Genomic DNA, 14,310 nt, shown 5'->3' with positions numbered 1-14,310 from the left:
TTCCACTAGAACTGAAGCTTTGCAGCACTCTATAGTCAGCAGACATGGTACATGTGGGGGTTTGTGCTGGTCTTCTGGGGGGAAGGGCCCACTGTGCTGGTCTTGCCCTAGGAAAGTAGCTCCAGCAGAGTCTGGTGGGGGGAAGGAGGGGCACAGGTAAGGCAGCCGGTGCCGGTGCTGTGTTGTTTACCGAAGTTGGTCTGTGCCAAGAGGAAGGGGAGGGAAGTAGTACCAGCCTGGCTTTGTCCCTCGAGAGAGGAGTCTGTGCTTGCTACTCTCAGGGAAGCATTTCTGGAGGAGTGAACTGCCCCTCATGGGTCACAGGCATTTTTCGTCACTGATTTCACAGTGCCTGTCTCTGGATCGTTTGCCTGCCTGGAGCAGCACAGCACATCTTGAGCTCTAATCTAATAAGGCCTGATGACTTTTAAAATTCCAAACTTCAAAGACTGGTGTGACAGGGACCTGCACCGGTCTTCTGGGAAAGGGTCTCACTGTGCTGGGACAGATGCAGGTTTGTCCAGAAGGACAGTGGCACCAGACTGCAGGGCACAGGATTTGGGGCAGGCAGGCTAAACCGGGTGTACCAGTTAGCTGCTCTCGGCAGGGGTCCCTGCAGCTCTGCAGAGGGGCAGGGTGTAGGGAAGTGGCACTCAGCAGTTCTTCTGTCCATGAAGCAGCAATGCCTCCCCTCTCAAGGAAGCTCCCCCAGAAGTGCGAAGTCTCTTCCCACAGCCCTTAGGCAATTCTCACATAGCCTAATTCTCAGATAGTGATTCTCAGAGAGTCAGCACCAGAGCTGTTTGCCTGCTACAGCTCCCGAAGTGGGACAGTGTCCTCAGGTCTCTATCATAACCCAGCAGGGGAACCTCTGGAACTCCAGTCTTGAAGCCCCGCTGGTTGTAAAACCCCACAAAATTCAGCCCCTCTCCTTGTCCCCAGCCAACAGCTTTGGGAAGGTGTTCTGCTTGTGCTTGTGCCTCCGCGCTGCTAGCCCTTCTCTGCAACCAGGGCTCCGTTCCCTCCCCAGCACCGCAATCTGTGTCTCCCTCAAACCATATCTCAGCACTTTCTACGTTCCCAGAAGTGACCTCTCCTCTCCCTCTAGCTATGCGGTTTGTTCTATCAGTCCTCATGCTGATTTCTGGAGTATTCAGAATGATACGATGGTTATCGAGCTGTATTTGAGAGACAAGGCAGGCCTAGGGTCCTCCTACTACATCACCATTCTAGCTCCCCCCCACCCCCCGGCCAAGGCAATGATTCTTAAACATTTTTTGGGTTATCAAAACTCACTCCAGAAAACTGCAGAAGGCACACAAAAGAATTAGCCTATGCTTTCAGGGTCTTCAATGGATTCTCTGTTTAAAGAAAGGGCAAGAGAAGAGAAAGGCTTCTGAGGAAAGTGTGCCATTTAAAATGGATCCCTAGTCGTACTTTGAGAACTGCTAGACAAAGGTAAGTCAAAATATTTTGGACTAAGGACTACAGTGTAGGAAAAGGATTTGACTTAATTTTTTACCTTTTACAGGGGACTAAAACTAAAAAACAAATGACAACAAGTGAAGTATGTACACATGATTTTTTAACAATCACAAGATCCTCCTAAAGTGGCCAGCTGCCGTCTCCGTAAATGCTCTGACAGCCCATCGATGCATGAGCATCTCTGACTGGAAACCGGAGAGAGGATGCTCCTGTGGCAAGCACCTGTTAGAACATCGTCTCCAAAATCTCTTCCAAATGCAATGTCCTTTTTGTCCTTTATTTTTTAAAAGATTTTATTTATTAATCTGACAGAGAAAGAGACAGCAAGAGAGGGAACACAAGCAGGGGGAGTAGGAGAGGGAGAAGCAGGCTTCCCGCTGAGTGGGGGGCCCAATGTGGGTCTTGATCCCAGGACCCCAGGATCATGATCTCAGGCAAAGGCAGACACCCAATGACTGAGCCACCCAGGTGCCCCACAAATGCAACATTCTAAGAGTAAATAAAGGATGGTATGGCATACAGTTTCTGTAGATGGGCCAATAGTCTTAATCACCACGACTCCTCTAACAGTCACAACCAAGAAAAGGAAGATAATCTGTGGTTTCCTATACAAAATTAAGGAAAGTAATAATAAGAATAATTGATTGAGTGGCTCTATTTATTGAGTAAATACTCTGCACCAAGCTCTATTCTAAGCATTATGTAAATATTCTCATTCATTTCTCCCAAGAATCCTCTGAGATAGGAACTACCACAATGGAGACTCGGAAAACTCTGTAACTTATCCAAGTGCACACACCCCTGGTAAGCAGCAGCTTAGCAGCTGTCTGCATCAGCTCTAAAGGCAGAGAAATTTGCACCTGAAGCCCACTTACACTACTTATTAGCTTGTGACCCTGGACACAGTTTTTAAGTATTGGTAACCCGTATTTATGAAAAACGAAGTATCAGTTGCCAGGAAAACACAAATGAATTTGTTACAAACACGGGGCAGAAAAAGAGGAACCCAAGTAAAACGCTTCATGGAAAAGAAGATGCATTTAAGTCGGAAAATTATGAATCTTCCTCTCTGCCAAGTGAATCCTTTACTGCCTTCCAAGTTTTTAGCTGGTATCACCATACAATTCAGCAACCCCCTCTTGGTTCCCGCTATATCCATCATCACGCTGGGAACTACTAACGAAAGATGAACAAGATACAAACCTTGCGTTCAAGGAATTTACAATCTGGTAGCTAAAATACAACATCATAGGTGCCACTCTAACTGACATGAACAACAGAGCACAAAGGCACAGAGGTAGAAGTGACTGACTTTGACAGAGAAGGCTACCCAAAGAAGGGGACACACGAGTCGTAACGATTTGCTGAGTCTTAAAGGATGAAGAGTTCTGCAGGACAATGGTGATCTTCTAGGAGGAAGGAGCAGCAGGAGGCGACGTCATAACAGGGCAGAACAGGTGACCATCAGGTGGCTCGCTGTATCTAGCCCCAGCATTGCCAACTCAAATGCTCACAGTGGCCAGAGGAGGTAATGTGTAGGAATGGGGAGCGCTAGGTCTGAGTACATATACCCACCACACCTGTGTGACACGGGCGGGGCAGAGCTGGACGGTACCACTCCGTACAGAGGAGGCAGGAAGCTACTCGGCACTAACGGACTGTTGCACTGAGGGCTGTGGGGCCAGTATTAACAGAACTCTTGACATGTCAAGAACTAGAAATCTGAATTTCTTTGTGATATCATCTAGTTTGTAAATGCTCACTCAAGAAAACAAAACAAAGCCATTACCTGGGCCCAGTAAGTACGGGGAACCAAATTCAGCCTGTAAGCTGCCAACCTTCAGCCTGCATCACTGAAAATAACAAGAAATACAGAATTTGAACTCGACATAGTGATTGGAGACTACAGAAAGATTTGAATGTAAAACTGAAGATTTTATTTAGAACTGCAAGCAGTGAAAAACTAATGTTTCTTGGTGGACAATTGGTGTATCTGATCTAGGTTTTAGAAAGAATTTTACAGGGGAAGTAAGAGTTTTCTTTTTGTCACCCTTGACTTCTCTTTGGATGTGGAGAAAGCACAAGGCAAAAAGGAGAACCCCACAAAGTCGAGGGCAGACTCTCTGGCTGGCCCATCCTAACCGGTATCAGAAGAAGCCAGAGAGAAACACAGGCTTCCGGTGAACCGAAGTTGCAAAGGACCTCCGCGAGCGGGACCAAATGAAAAGAACCTACGAAAGAAGACAAAGTTTCTTGCTCAGAAGAGAAGGCACAAGACAATGGAAAAGTAAGGCTTTGGAAGAAAATCCCAATTCCTCCATTACCTTCTAAACTGGCATCACCCAACGTGCTTCACATCCTGTGGGCCTAGTGCCAACCCCTAAAGCTGAGCACCAAAGGCCAGAAACTAGACGGATTTAAGGGAAATCTGCAAATACGCTTATGCCGACCAAGGGAAGAACGTTCCTATCACCACAGAGGAGACCAAGATTCTCAGTCGCAAATATCAAAGATGGATCTGGGGGAAATGTCTCTGGAAAGTTCTGGGAAAAGAGTATCGTCTAATGGAACCTACCCCTCCTGAAGTACTGTACCCCCGAGGGTGGGTCTGACGCTCCCCGGGAGGGAGCGGCTCCTGTACTCGTGACAACTTGGGCCCCAGACGCCGTGTGCCTCTGGGTCCCCCTGCAGCCAGGCGGGAAGACGGAGACAGCGGAACGGCCACCCGAGGCCCACGGTGTCGGGGGGCGGGTGGTCCATGGGCGAAGTCGGCCTGCAGGCACAGAAGGTTGGGTTCACCTGCAATTTCATGCAGAAGAAGTCCGGGTGCCTGACAAACGGGGGAGGGTATGCCCTGCTCTTGCTCCCAGCCTGCAATTTCCCACCCCCGCACCTGGAGGGCGATATGCTGTGCCCCAATGTGATCGGAGGAATAACGCATTCATGAAAAGCCTCCAAGGAACTCACAGTACCAGGAAAAGGGGTACAGCTGCGATTGCCGTCGACGGTAGGGAGGGGCCTGCGCTCGGCTGCACGCGCCGCCGCTGCGATTGCCGTCGACGGTAGGGAGGGGCCTGCGCTCGGCTGCACGCGCCGCCACTGCGATTGCCGTCGACGGTAGGGAGGGGCCTGCGCTCGGCTGCACGCGCCGCCGCTGCGATTGCCGTCGACGGTAGGGAGGGGCCTGCGCTCGGCTGCACGCGCCGCAGACAGAGCGACGGCCGCTGCTCCCACCCTCCACCGTCCTGCTTCCGGGGCGCACGGGCCGGAGCTGCAGAGGTCACCCTCCGCCCCACCGCGGCCTGCGGCACTGCGGGCTGGGATGCGGGGACTCCTACGCTGCACACCGGGAAAGTGTCTCAAAGTTACTAAGATGAAAAAGTCATTCATACTCGGAAACGTCGAGCCGTCTGACATAGAAGTGACCGTACAGTTCTTGTCACGTGGAGCCCGAGCATCCCCGGCCGGGGGCGGCGTCGGGAGAACAGGTGTGCGTCTGCGGGCATTCTCTTCTCCCAGACTCACCTGCCCCCGAGGCCGCGCCCTTCTCGGGCTCATGACTTGAACTGTTGAGTATTTTAAACCAAAGGGAAAGCTATTCTTCTTTCCCAATCCCCAAAACAGACTCTTAACTACGCAAAACATTTTTTGATGTTGTCTTAATAACCTGAGACCTCTACGGTGTGTCTCTGAGATAAAAGCACAGAACATTTTGCGCGCATTATTTCCCCATGTAACTACTTTGTATGTTTCTACCACTGAAAAATATTTAAGGGAACTTCTGAGTCATAAATCCATAATGTACTGGATCTCAAATGTGTTCATAAAATCACCTATTGTATCTAGGACGCCACATGCACTGTGGGCAAATTATTAATATTCGTGACTTGGGATTAAGCCAAAAATCATGATTTCTTTGGCATGATTTTTTTTAAACCACTCTAATGAGACAGGATTGAAATACTTAAAAACTGTACATTTAATGCATATAATTTGATAAATTTGAGTCATTTAAAAATTTTATGTCCTTCCTGAATTTATAGTCCTGTGGTTCTTAGAAAAGATGGTTGTTTTCATTTGTGTTTTTATTGCAGTTTTCAACATTGTTTTATTGTTGTGGATTTTTGAATTATGAGATTTCCCCCCTCCAAAATGTATTAGAAGGAGTAGTGGAGTTGTAAAGTTCGTAACCATCAGGATATGGGCAGATTTGGGCAAGAATCCTCAATAAATGTTAAAAACTAGAGGAATGTCTGTTGAGCAAGATATTTCCACGATCTTGCAATGTCTCTATACCGTTTACTCATTAATGGTCAGAATTTTTCAGTGTAAATAAATAATATATACATTTTATTCTTAAAACAACAACAAAAAAGAATTCTACAGGAAGGGTGTAAAACAGGAGTTAGCAAACTTCCTCTATAAATGGTCAGACAGAAAATATTTTGAGCTGTGCAGGCCAAACAGTCTACATTGCAACTACTCAGTTCTGCCCTTTTAGCAAGGAAGAAGCCATACACAATACATGAATGAATGACTTGCAACTGTGTTCCAGTGAAACTTGCTTAAAGAAACAGGTGAAGAGCCAGAAAGAGCTCACAGGCCGGCTTACAGACCTCTGGTGTGAAGACAGACTGAAGGATGTCTGAGGAAATGAATGGACTAAAGCAGCTATTAATTTTTGCTAGATAAAAAAGATTTTTGTTTTGTTAATAGAAAGCTTTGTTGGGTGCTGAGAGACTTCTACTATGTAGCTATCTACTATGAAGAAGAAACAAAAAAATGTTTTGCCAGGTTAAGTATAGTAGGAAAAATGCTCAGCAACAGCTGTCCTAAGCCTAGATATGTGTTTGGAAGATGCTGTATGAGGCTTTTCTGGAAGCTTCTTCAGGAATGATGATTAGGTCCTAAATCTGACAGCAAAAAAGGCATGTAGCACCCTATACAATTAAAGGTGCCAAAAAGATCCTATTATAATCAACATCCAGCTGAGTAGAAGCAAGCCAAGTGAGGAGGCAAGTCTCCAAGAAACGACTCTGTAAAGACAGGGTCACCTTTCAGGAGGGGAAACTAGCTGGCTGAACACGTGCTATGAAGGACATCAAGCCAATAAGGGCTGGCCAGAGAAGTAGCAATAATCAACATGGGGTAAGAAATATAGGTAGAAGGGTGTATAGGTGGCTCAGTGGGTTAAAGCCTCTGCCTTTGTTTGGCTCAGGTCATGATCTCAGGGTCCAGGGATGGAGTCCCGCATCGGGTTCTCTGCTCAGCGGGGAGCCTGCTTCCTCCTCTCTCTCTCTCTGCCTGCCTCTCTGCCTACTTGTGATCTGTCTGTCAAATAAATAAATAAATAAAAATCTTTTAAAAAAAAGAAAGAAAGAAAGAGAGAAAGAAATCTAGGTAGGCAAGCAGAGGCATGTGCCATTTCTCCCTATTCCCTTCATCAGGCCTCTCCCCCAGAAAAATCAAGCCTGCCTAGGCCACTGGGGCAAGGTATTTCAGAACTGAATCACGTCACTGCAGGACTCTTCATGTCTAGAGTGGGAAGAAGTAGGAGTGAGAACTTAACAAAGCCCTCCTCACTTCAGACCATTTGAGCCATACAAGCCCGGTTCCAAACTGAGCAAGGGAAATCTGTGCCTGGAGATCAGAGTCCTGAACTGGACCAGACGCACTTCTAATTACTGTCCGTTACTGGAATTATGAGATCTATCTAACATGCCAGAGAAGGGAACAGAGAAAGGAAATCGTACATATGGCTCAGCTAGAATCAGAGAACGGAGGAAAGTATTCCATGCTTGTATCCCACGAAATTCAGACCTTCCAATAAAGAGCTACACACTTATACTCAGAACTGTATTTCTGCACATATGAAAGACATGAACTTATGTTCACAGGAATGATATATAAAATGAGAAATACCAGAAACAGTCTCAATGCCCAAAAAAAGGAATAAGGTTGAATAAATTATGATATATCTACATGACATTATGATATAGCTATTAAAATTGTATCTTTTAAGAATTTTAGTATTCAAGAAACAATATTCAAGGAAAAAAGAGAACACAAAAGTCAATATATAGTATGATAGCAACTACATAAACAAAAAATACAAGCATAGAGACAGAGCAGTAATGAAAAGTATTAAAATGTTACCAAAGGCAATCTTTGAATTTTATATTCTTATACTATTTAATGTTTTTCAAATATTTTACTATATACTTGTTAATAAAAAATTAGTTTCAGTTTAGCATTTAAAATTACAAAACCAGTCCTTTATGATGCTACAAATCATAAGGCACACTTTACCTCATGTTTTTTTTGAAATGAGACTCATTCATAGTGATAGCGGGACAGCAAAACCCCCACCGTCACCACCACCACAGCTGCAACAGGCTAATTATGCTGTTACAGCTTAGATATTTTTAACTACATTTTCAAGATTCAAAGGCAGTTACACTGGCCTTTTTTAAGTGTACAGTTCCATAAATTTTAACTCACACATATATTTGAGGAACCACCACCAAATACATGATAAACAACCAAAAAAACTTCATCTGATCTCTCTTAGCCACTCCTAACCCTTGCTGTCACCACAGTGTTGTCTTCCCAAAGACGTCATACAAATGGAGTAACAGTACAGAAGCTTTGTTTTCTTTCCTTTGTAATCTTTTAGAAGTGTGGTAGGTAAAATATACATAGCAAAAATTTACCATCTTAACTGTTTTGAAGTACGTGGCTGGCATTAAGCACATTCTCATGGTTGTGCAACTCTCAACACCAACCATCTCAGAACTTTTTCCATCTCCCTCATCTAAAACCAAACCCACTGAACACTAACTCTCCATTCTCCCCTGCCCCGGGCCCTGGCAACCACCATTCTACGGCCTGTCCCTATGAATATGCCTGCTTTAGGCACCGCAAACAAGTGGAATCATAGTATTTAGCCTTTGTCAACTGGTGTACTTCACTTAGCATAATGTCTTCAAGGTTCATACATGTTATATAAAAAGCATGCATCAGAATTTCCTTCCTTTTTAAGACTAAATAAAATTCCATTGCACATACAGGTATACCTTGTTTTCCTGACCTTCACTTTACTATACTTCAGATAATTTGTGTTTTTCACGAATTGAAGGTTTGTGGCAACTTTGTGTTGAACAAGTCTACTGGTACATTTTCCCAATAGCATTTGCTCAATTCATATCTTTGGGATATTTTGGTAATTCTCACAATATTTCAAACTTTTTCACCGTTAGAGAGTCGATCGATACAGTAAACTTCACTGTTGACTGATTCAACACCACCTCGCATTTAGCAACCACTGCCCTGATCAGTCAGCAGCCACCAACATTCAGGCTAGACCCTCCATCAGCAAAAAGATCACAACTCACTGAAAGCTTGGAGGATGGTTAGGATTTCTTAGCAATAAAGTAATTTTTAATTAAGGTATGTAAATTGTTCTTTTAGACACAATGCTATTTCACACTTTAACAGACTACAGCATAGTATAAACATATATAACATATATATGCAGTAGAAAACCAAAAAATTCATTTGATTCACTTGACTACAATATTTACTTTATTGCAGTAGTCTAGAACTGAACCTAAAATATCTCCAAAGTACACGTGAATATACATTTTGCTTATCCACTCATCTGTCATGGACACTTGGGGTGCTTCCACTTTTTGGCTATTTGAGTAATGCTATGAACTCAGCTGTACACACACCTGTCTGAGTTCCTGCTTTTAATTCTTTGGAGTATATTATCTCTAACTAGAATCTATGGTAATTCCAGGTTTAATTTTTAAAGGAATTATTATGTACTTCCCACAGCAATGGTACCATTTGACATCCCACCACCAACATACAGGGGTTCCAATTTCTCTGTACCCTCGCCAACATTTGTTTCTGGATTTCGGGGCTTTTTTGGTTGTCGTTGTTGTTGTTTTTATAATACCCATCCCATTAAGTGTAAAGCAGTATCTCATTTTGGTTTTAATTTGCATTTTCCTGTTGGCTAATGATGCTCGGCTTCTTTTCATGTCTTTATTGGCCATTTGTCTATTTTATTTGAGAAATGTGCATTGAGATCTCTGGCTTATTTTTTGAATTATTTATCATGTTATTACTGAGTAACAGTGGCCCCCCCATCAATGCAGGATATGTTCTAAAAGCCCCAGTGGATGCCTGAAACTGCAGAGTACCAAACCTCTATAATATGTTTTCTCCTACATATACATATCTATGGTAGAGTTTAACTTATAAATTAGGCACAATAAAAAATGAATAATAAAAAAGAATATAACATGATAATATACTATAATAAAAGTTAAGTGAATGTGGTCTTTTTCTCAAAATATCTTACTACACTATGCTCACCCTTCTTGTGCTGACGGGAGATGATAAAATGCCTAATGGTGGGCCACCTGGGTGGCTCAGTCAGTCAAGTGTCCAACTCTTGATTTTGGCTCAGATCATGAACTCAGGGTTGAGAGATCAAACCCGCACCAAGCTTCACACTCGGCGGGGAGTTTGCTTGAGATTCTCTCTTTCCTTTTCCCTCTGCTGCTCCCCACTGCATGCTGTCTCTTTCTCTCTCAAACAAATTTTTTTTTTTTTTCAAAAATGCCAACATGGTGAGATTAAGTGAGGCGAGTGACACAGGCGCTGCGACATAGCATTAGACCGTGCCTGACCTCCTGACAATGCGTCAAGAGGACCCCCTACTTCCAGACTGCTGTTGACTGTGGGGAACTGAAACTGCGGAAAGTGAAACCACAGATCAGGGTGTGGGGGGGACCACTGTACAGGAGTTCTTCACATATTCTACATATTCTACATACACGTCTCGTGCCATATGCGTGATCTGCGTATATTTTCTGCCATTCAGCTGGTTGCCTTTTCATTCTGCTGATAGTGATCTTAGATGCACAAAAGTTTTAAATTTTGATGAAGTCCCATTTATCTCTTGTTGCCTGTGTCTAACCTTTTGAGACCACTTTCACCTGGGTTATAGAATGTAACCTTTTGAGATTCACTTAAGTTCTATCAACAGTTCACACCCTTTTTAATCACTGAACAGTATTGCATCATATGATATACCAGATGTGGTTTTTAATCCATTCATATATAGGACAACTGAGTTTTTTCCAGCTTTTGGTGATTTTCAATACAGTTCCTATAAATATGTGTTCAGATATTTATGTAAGTTTTTATTTCACTTTAAATGTTTCAACTCTAGGGGCATCTAGTGGCTCAGTCCGTTAAGCATCTGACTCTTGGTCTCAGCTCAGGTCTTGATTTTAGGGTCACGTGAGTTCAAGCCCTGTCCTGGGCTTCCTCTCCTTCTGGGACACCAATATCACAAAAGTTAGATCTTTGTTATTAGCCCATAGGACCCTAAGGCTTTCTCTTTTTTTCCAATCTTTTGTCTTTGTTTTTCAGATTGGAGAATTCCTATGATCTATCTGTAAGTTCTTTCTTTCCTCTGTTATCTCCTTTCATTTCATCTCTCGTAGCTCATAAATGATTTTTATGAGGTCCCTTTCCCAGGCTCTCCCCTCTTCTCGATCTTCCCAGTACTTTCTGGTTCCCTAAGGCTCCCCTCTGGGACCTCAGCCAGAAAAACAAAATGTATTTGCCCCATTTTGCCACTTATTCTCTGTAACTGTTCCTGCAGTGGGGCCAAATGACAAGACAGAGAAAAGAAGCTAAGACAGTGTGCCTCCCCCTCCTGTAAGCACAGAGCCTCCAGTCCGAAAGGAAGGTTCCCTCTTCCCAAATGTTAGATACCTGTGCCCTTCCCAGCACCAACTGTTTGCACTAGGATTCACGATGTCTACGTCCCCGGCCTGAAGGGAAGGGTTTCTCCAACTGCAGCTCCACCTGCGCTGACGCCGCGCCCCGTTTTGGGTTACGGTGAGTCCAGTTCATAATGACACAAGAGAAAAATGACAAACTCAGCAGCAGAGGTGAGGGCTGTCCTTCAAATTCTGGTCTTCCCTACTTTGTCTGTCACTATTTACTGTTCAGCGTCTTGAACAGCTACTCCACGCCTTCTGTCCAGGTTTTATAACAGCTGCATTCAATGTGAGAGCGGCTGGCTCGTGATTACACCGTATCACCTGGAACCAGATCTCCAGACTTAGGTGTTACGTATTTCTACTTCAGGGTTGGCAAACATTTTCTGCAAAGAACCAGATGGTAAATATTTTAGGCTTTTTAAGGCCACATGTGACATTTGCTGCATATTCCATTTGTTTCCCTTTAAAAGATTATTTTAACCTCACAAGTGGTACAAAAACAGACTCGCAGAACCACTGTTTGCCAACTCCTGTATTAGAATATATCATCTGTCTCCAAATATATAAAAATGCATGCAAAAGACAAGTTGCGGTATGAGTTATGCTTTACATCACTTTAACAAATTCCTAACTTTGGGGGCACCTGGGTGGTTCAGTCAGTTAAGCGACTGCCTTTGGCTCAGGTCATGATCTTAGGGTCCTGGAATCAAGCCCTCCTCAGGCTCCCTGCTCAATGAGGAGTCTGCTTGTCCTTCTCCCTCAGCCCCTCCTTGCCCCATTTGTGCTTTCTCTCTGTCTCAAATAAATAAATAAATAAAATCTGAAAAAAAAAAAAAAACAAAAACCAATGCCTAACTTTATCAAGATCTAAATGGGGGAAGGAGGATGCTCTCAGGTAACAGCGGCTTTCATCACTGCTTACGTTAAAGCTATTTGGAAAATGCTGAATTTTGTGTTTCTATTTAATGTATTTAATAATTCATAATAGGATCTTATTGGTGTTTTACTGTTTACTATATATACTACACTAGTGAATGTTACTGGTTGAAAATAACACTGATGAAACTCATAAGGAATCACATTCAGACCCACTCAATTTCCTCTCCCAGCATTTGGATAAAGACAGACTGCAGTGAAAGCCAGCAAACTAATCACTGGTCTTCGAAATAAGTTAACAAAAGAAAGATGTGTGTGCAGTATACTGAAAACTACTTATTAACAAATGGATTAACAAAGGAAAGCCAGTCAGTTGACCGCCTTTTACATGTTTTGAAACACATATTTTTCATCATGTTATTCTACTAATCAATGATCACTACATTATTGAGTTAATGCAATGAATTAAAGAGAGAAGTTAGCATTTTTTAAAAATTAAATTTATTTTCAGCATAACAGTATTCATTATTTTTGCACCACACCCAGTGCTCCATGCAATCCGTGCCCTCTCTAATACCCACCACCTGGTTCCCCCAACCTCCCACCCCCCCTGCCCCTTCAAACCCCTCAGATTGTTTTTAGCATTTTTTAAATGATACAGTTTTTCTGACATTACTATTTATATCTGGTAGAAGGGGAAATTCCCAATTCTCTAATTTCATGACAATATAGGTAAGAAAATTGGGAATGATAATAAATGATTCTTGACCTAATACTACTACTGGTTTTTAAAAAAAAAAAAAAAAAAGGGATGAATATCCATCCAAAGGATATAACATACTTGAAGGATTAGATGCTGCCACATATTGCGTGCTGGATAAATATTAGTTTCTCTCTCCTCTTTCTTAGCCCCATACTCTTGAAGATCTAAGATCTACCACCAATCCACTTCCTTCTTTTTAATGAGAATGAACAAGTACAGAATTTGAGTTTGACATTCTACAGTTTATTTTCTTGTCTTTATAATTCCCTTACCTATGAGACAGAACACTAGTATACCCGAAATAATGCAACAAGTGAAAAGTTAATTACCAACTGGAAGGAATGGAGAAAAGAGAGAAGGGGAAGTGGTAGAGAGCTCTAACTAAGCCAATGAGCGACCACCTTTTCTCCAACTCTGGCTTGCATCGGACTGATTTAAGCAATATTCTTTGCTTGCCACTTTTACAGCTTATGGGCCTCGCTGCTACAAAATAAGCCTTCAATTTCCACATACTACATTATCCATATCTTGTTTAAGCGAACTTCAACACATTCACTTTTCCTGCTGTAACATGTTCACTACAACTGGAAGCTCTGATTTCAACACGAGATTTTACTATGTTTATATTCCCTTACCCTGAACTTGTTTATTTTTGTTAAAATATACTTCGGCTTTTATCAGCTGCCAGGTAAACAATATTCTTGCCACAAAACAATTCATTATTACATAAGCAAAGCATAATGATACAAATCTATGAACGAACCATGTCTACAACTTTAAAAAGGAGAATAAAGCACATCAAAGACATTGCCTTTATATTAAGTGTGTCAAAGATCCAAGTATTTTTGAAACCTGAACAAGAAACACTAGTTAAATCAGGTCTTGGCATGATTTGGTATAAACATAAATCCAAGCTGTCTTACCCTGTTTTTTCCCTTTTAGAAAATGAGCATAGGTTTTATTTGTGGATACTTTTATCATTTGCAAGTCTTCAAAATCTGGTTATTTATACGACTGTAAAAGGACTATAGCTGTTTTTCTTTAATGCTATGATAACTGGTCAAGTCAAAGCCAGTCTATTACATAATGTATATTTTAAAGATATTCAAAATTTAATCCTATTTAGTGAAGCTTTTACAAGTCTTCCTCAGTCCAAATCATTCCAGATTTTATATTCTAATTATCCAAAGGATACAAACATTGTTATTTGAAGGGGTACATATTAATAAATTAAAAGAACAGAAATGGTTTCTAAAGTGAAACAGAACAAATTTAAAGTATGTAGTTGTTTTAGAATACTCTCTTTAATTTACTTGGTTTTATAGTATGGTAATAGGAACTTGTCCTGTAATATAAGCCCATGTAATATAAGAAAAT

At 42.3% G+C, this 14,310-nt stretch overlaps 1 protein-coding gene across 6 annotated transcripts in view; it reads right to left on the bottom strand.

Annotated features, from left to right (window-relative positions):
• MRPL1 (mitochondrial ribosomal protein L1) overlaps positions 1 to 14,310 on the bottom strand; it is a 110,787-nt gene that overhangs the window by 21,089 nt on the left and 75,388 nt on the right. For 2 of the 6 annotated variants that reach the window (XM_045062814.1, XM_045063416.1), the window contains exon 8: positions 3,977 to 4,258. The exons of 2 other annotated variants lie outside the window; for them this stretch is intronic. In XM_045062814.1, coding sequence (XP_044918749.1) covers positions 3,992 to 4,258 — 267 coding nt within the window. In that variant the 3' untranslated portion in view covers positions 3,977 to 3,991. Of the gene's footprint in view, positions 1 to 3,399; positions 3,717 to 3,976; positions 4,259 to 11,283; positions 11,678 to 14,310 lie in introns of those variants that run through there. 2 more of the 6 variants (XM_004776291.3, XM_004776292.3) reach the window with 2 other exon arrangements.

This window comes from Mustela putorius, unplaced genomic scaffold, assembly GCF_011764305.1.
Source record: "Mustela putorius furo isolate JIRA1106 unplaced genomic scaffold, ASM1176430v1.1 tig00000040_pilon_pilon_pilon, whole genome shotgun sequence".
Taxonomy (NCBI): domain Eukaryota; kingdom Metazoa; phylum Chordata; class Mammalia; order Carnivora; family Mustelidae; genus Mustela; species Mustela putorius.
This window is presented reverse-complemented; position numbering and strand designations above follow the sequence as displayed.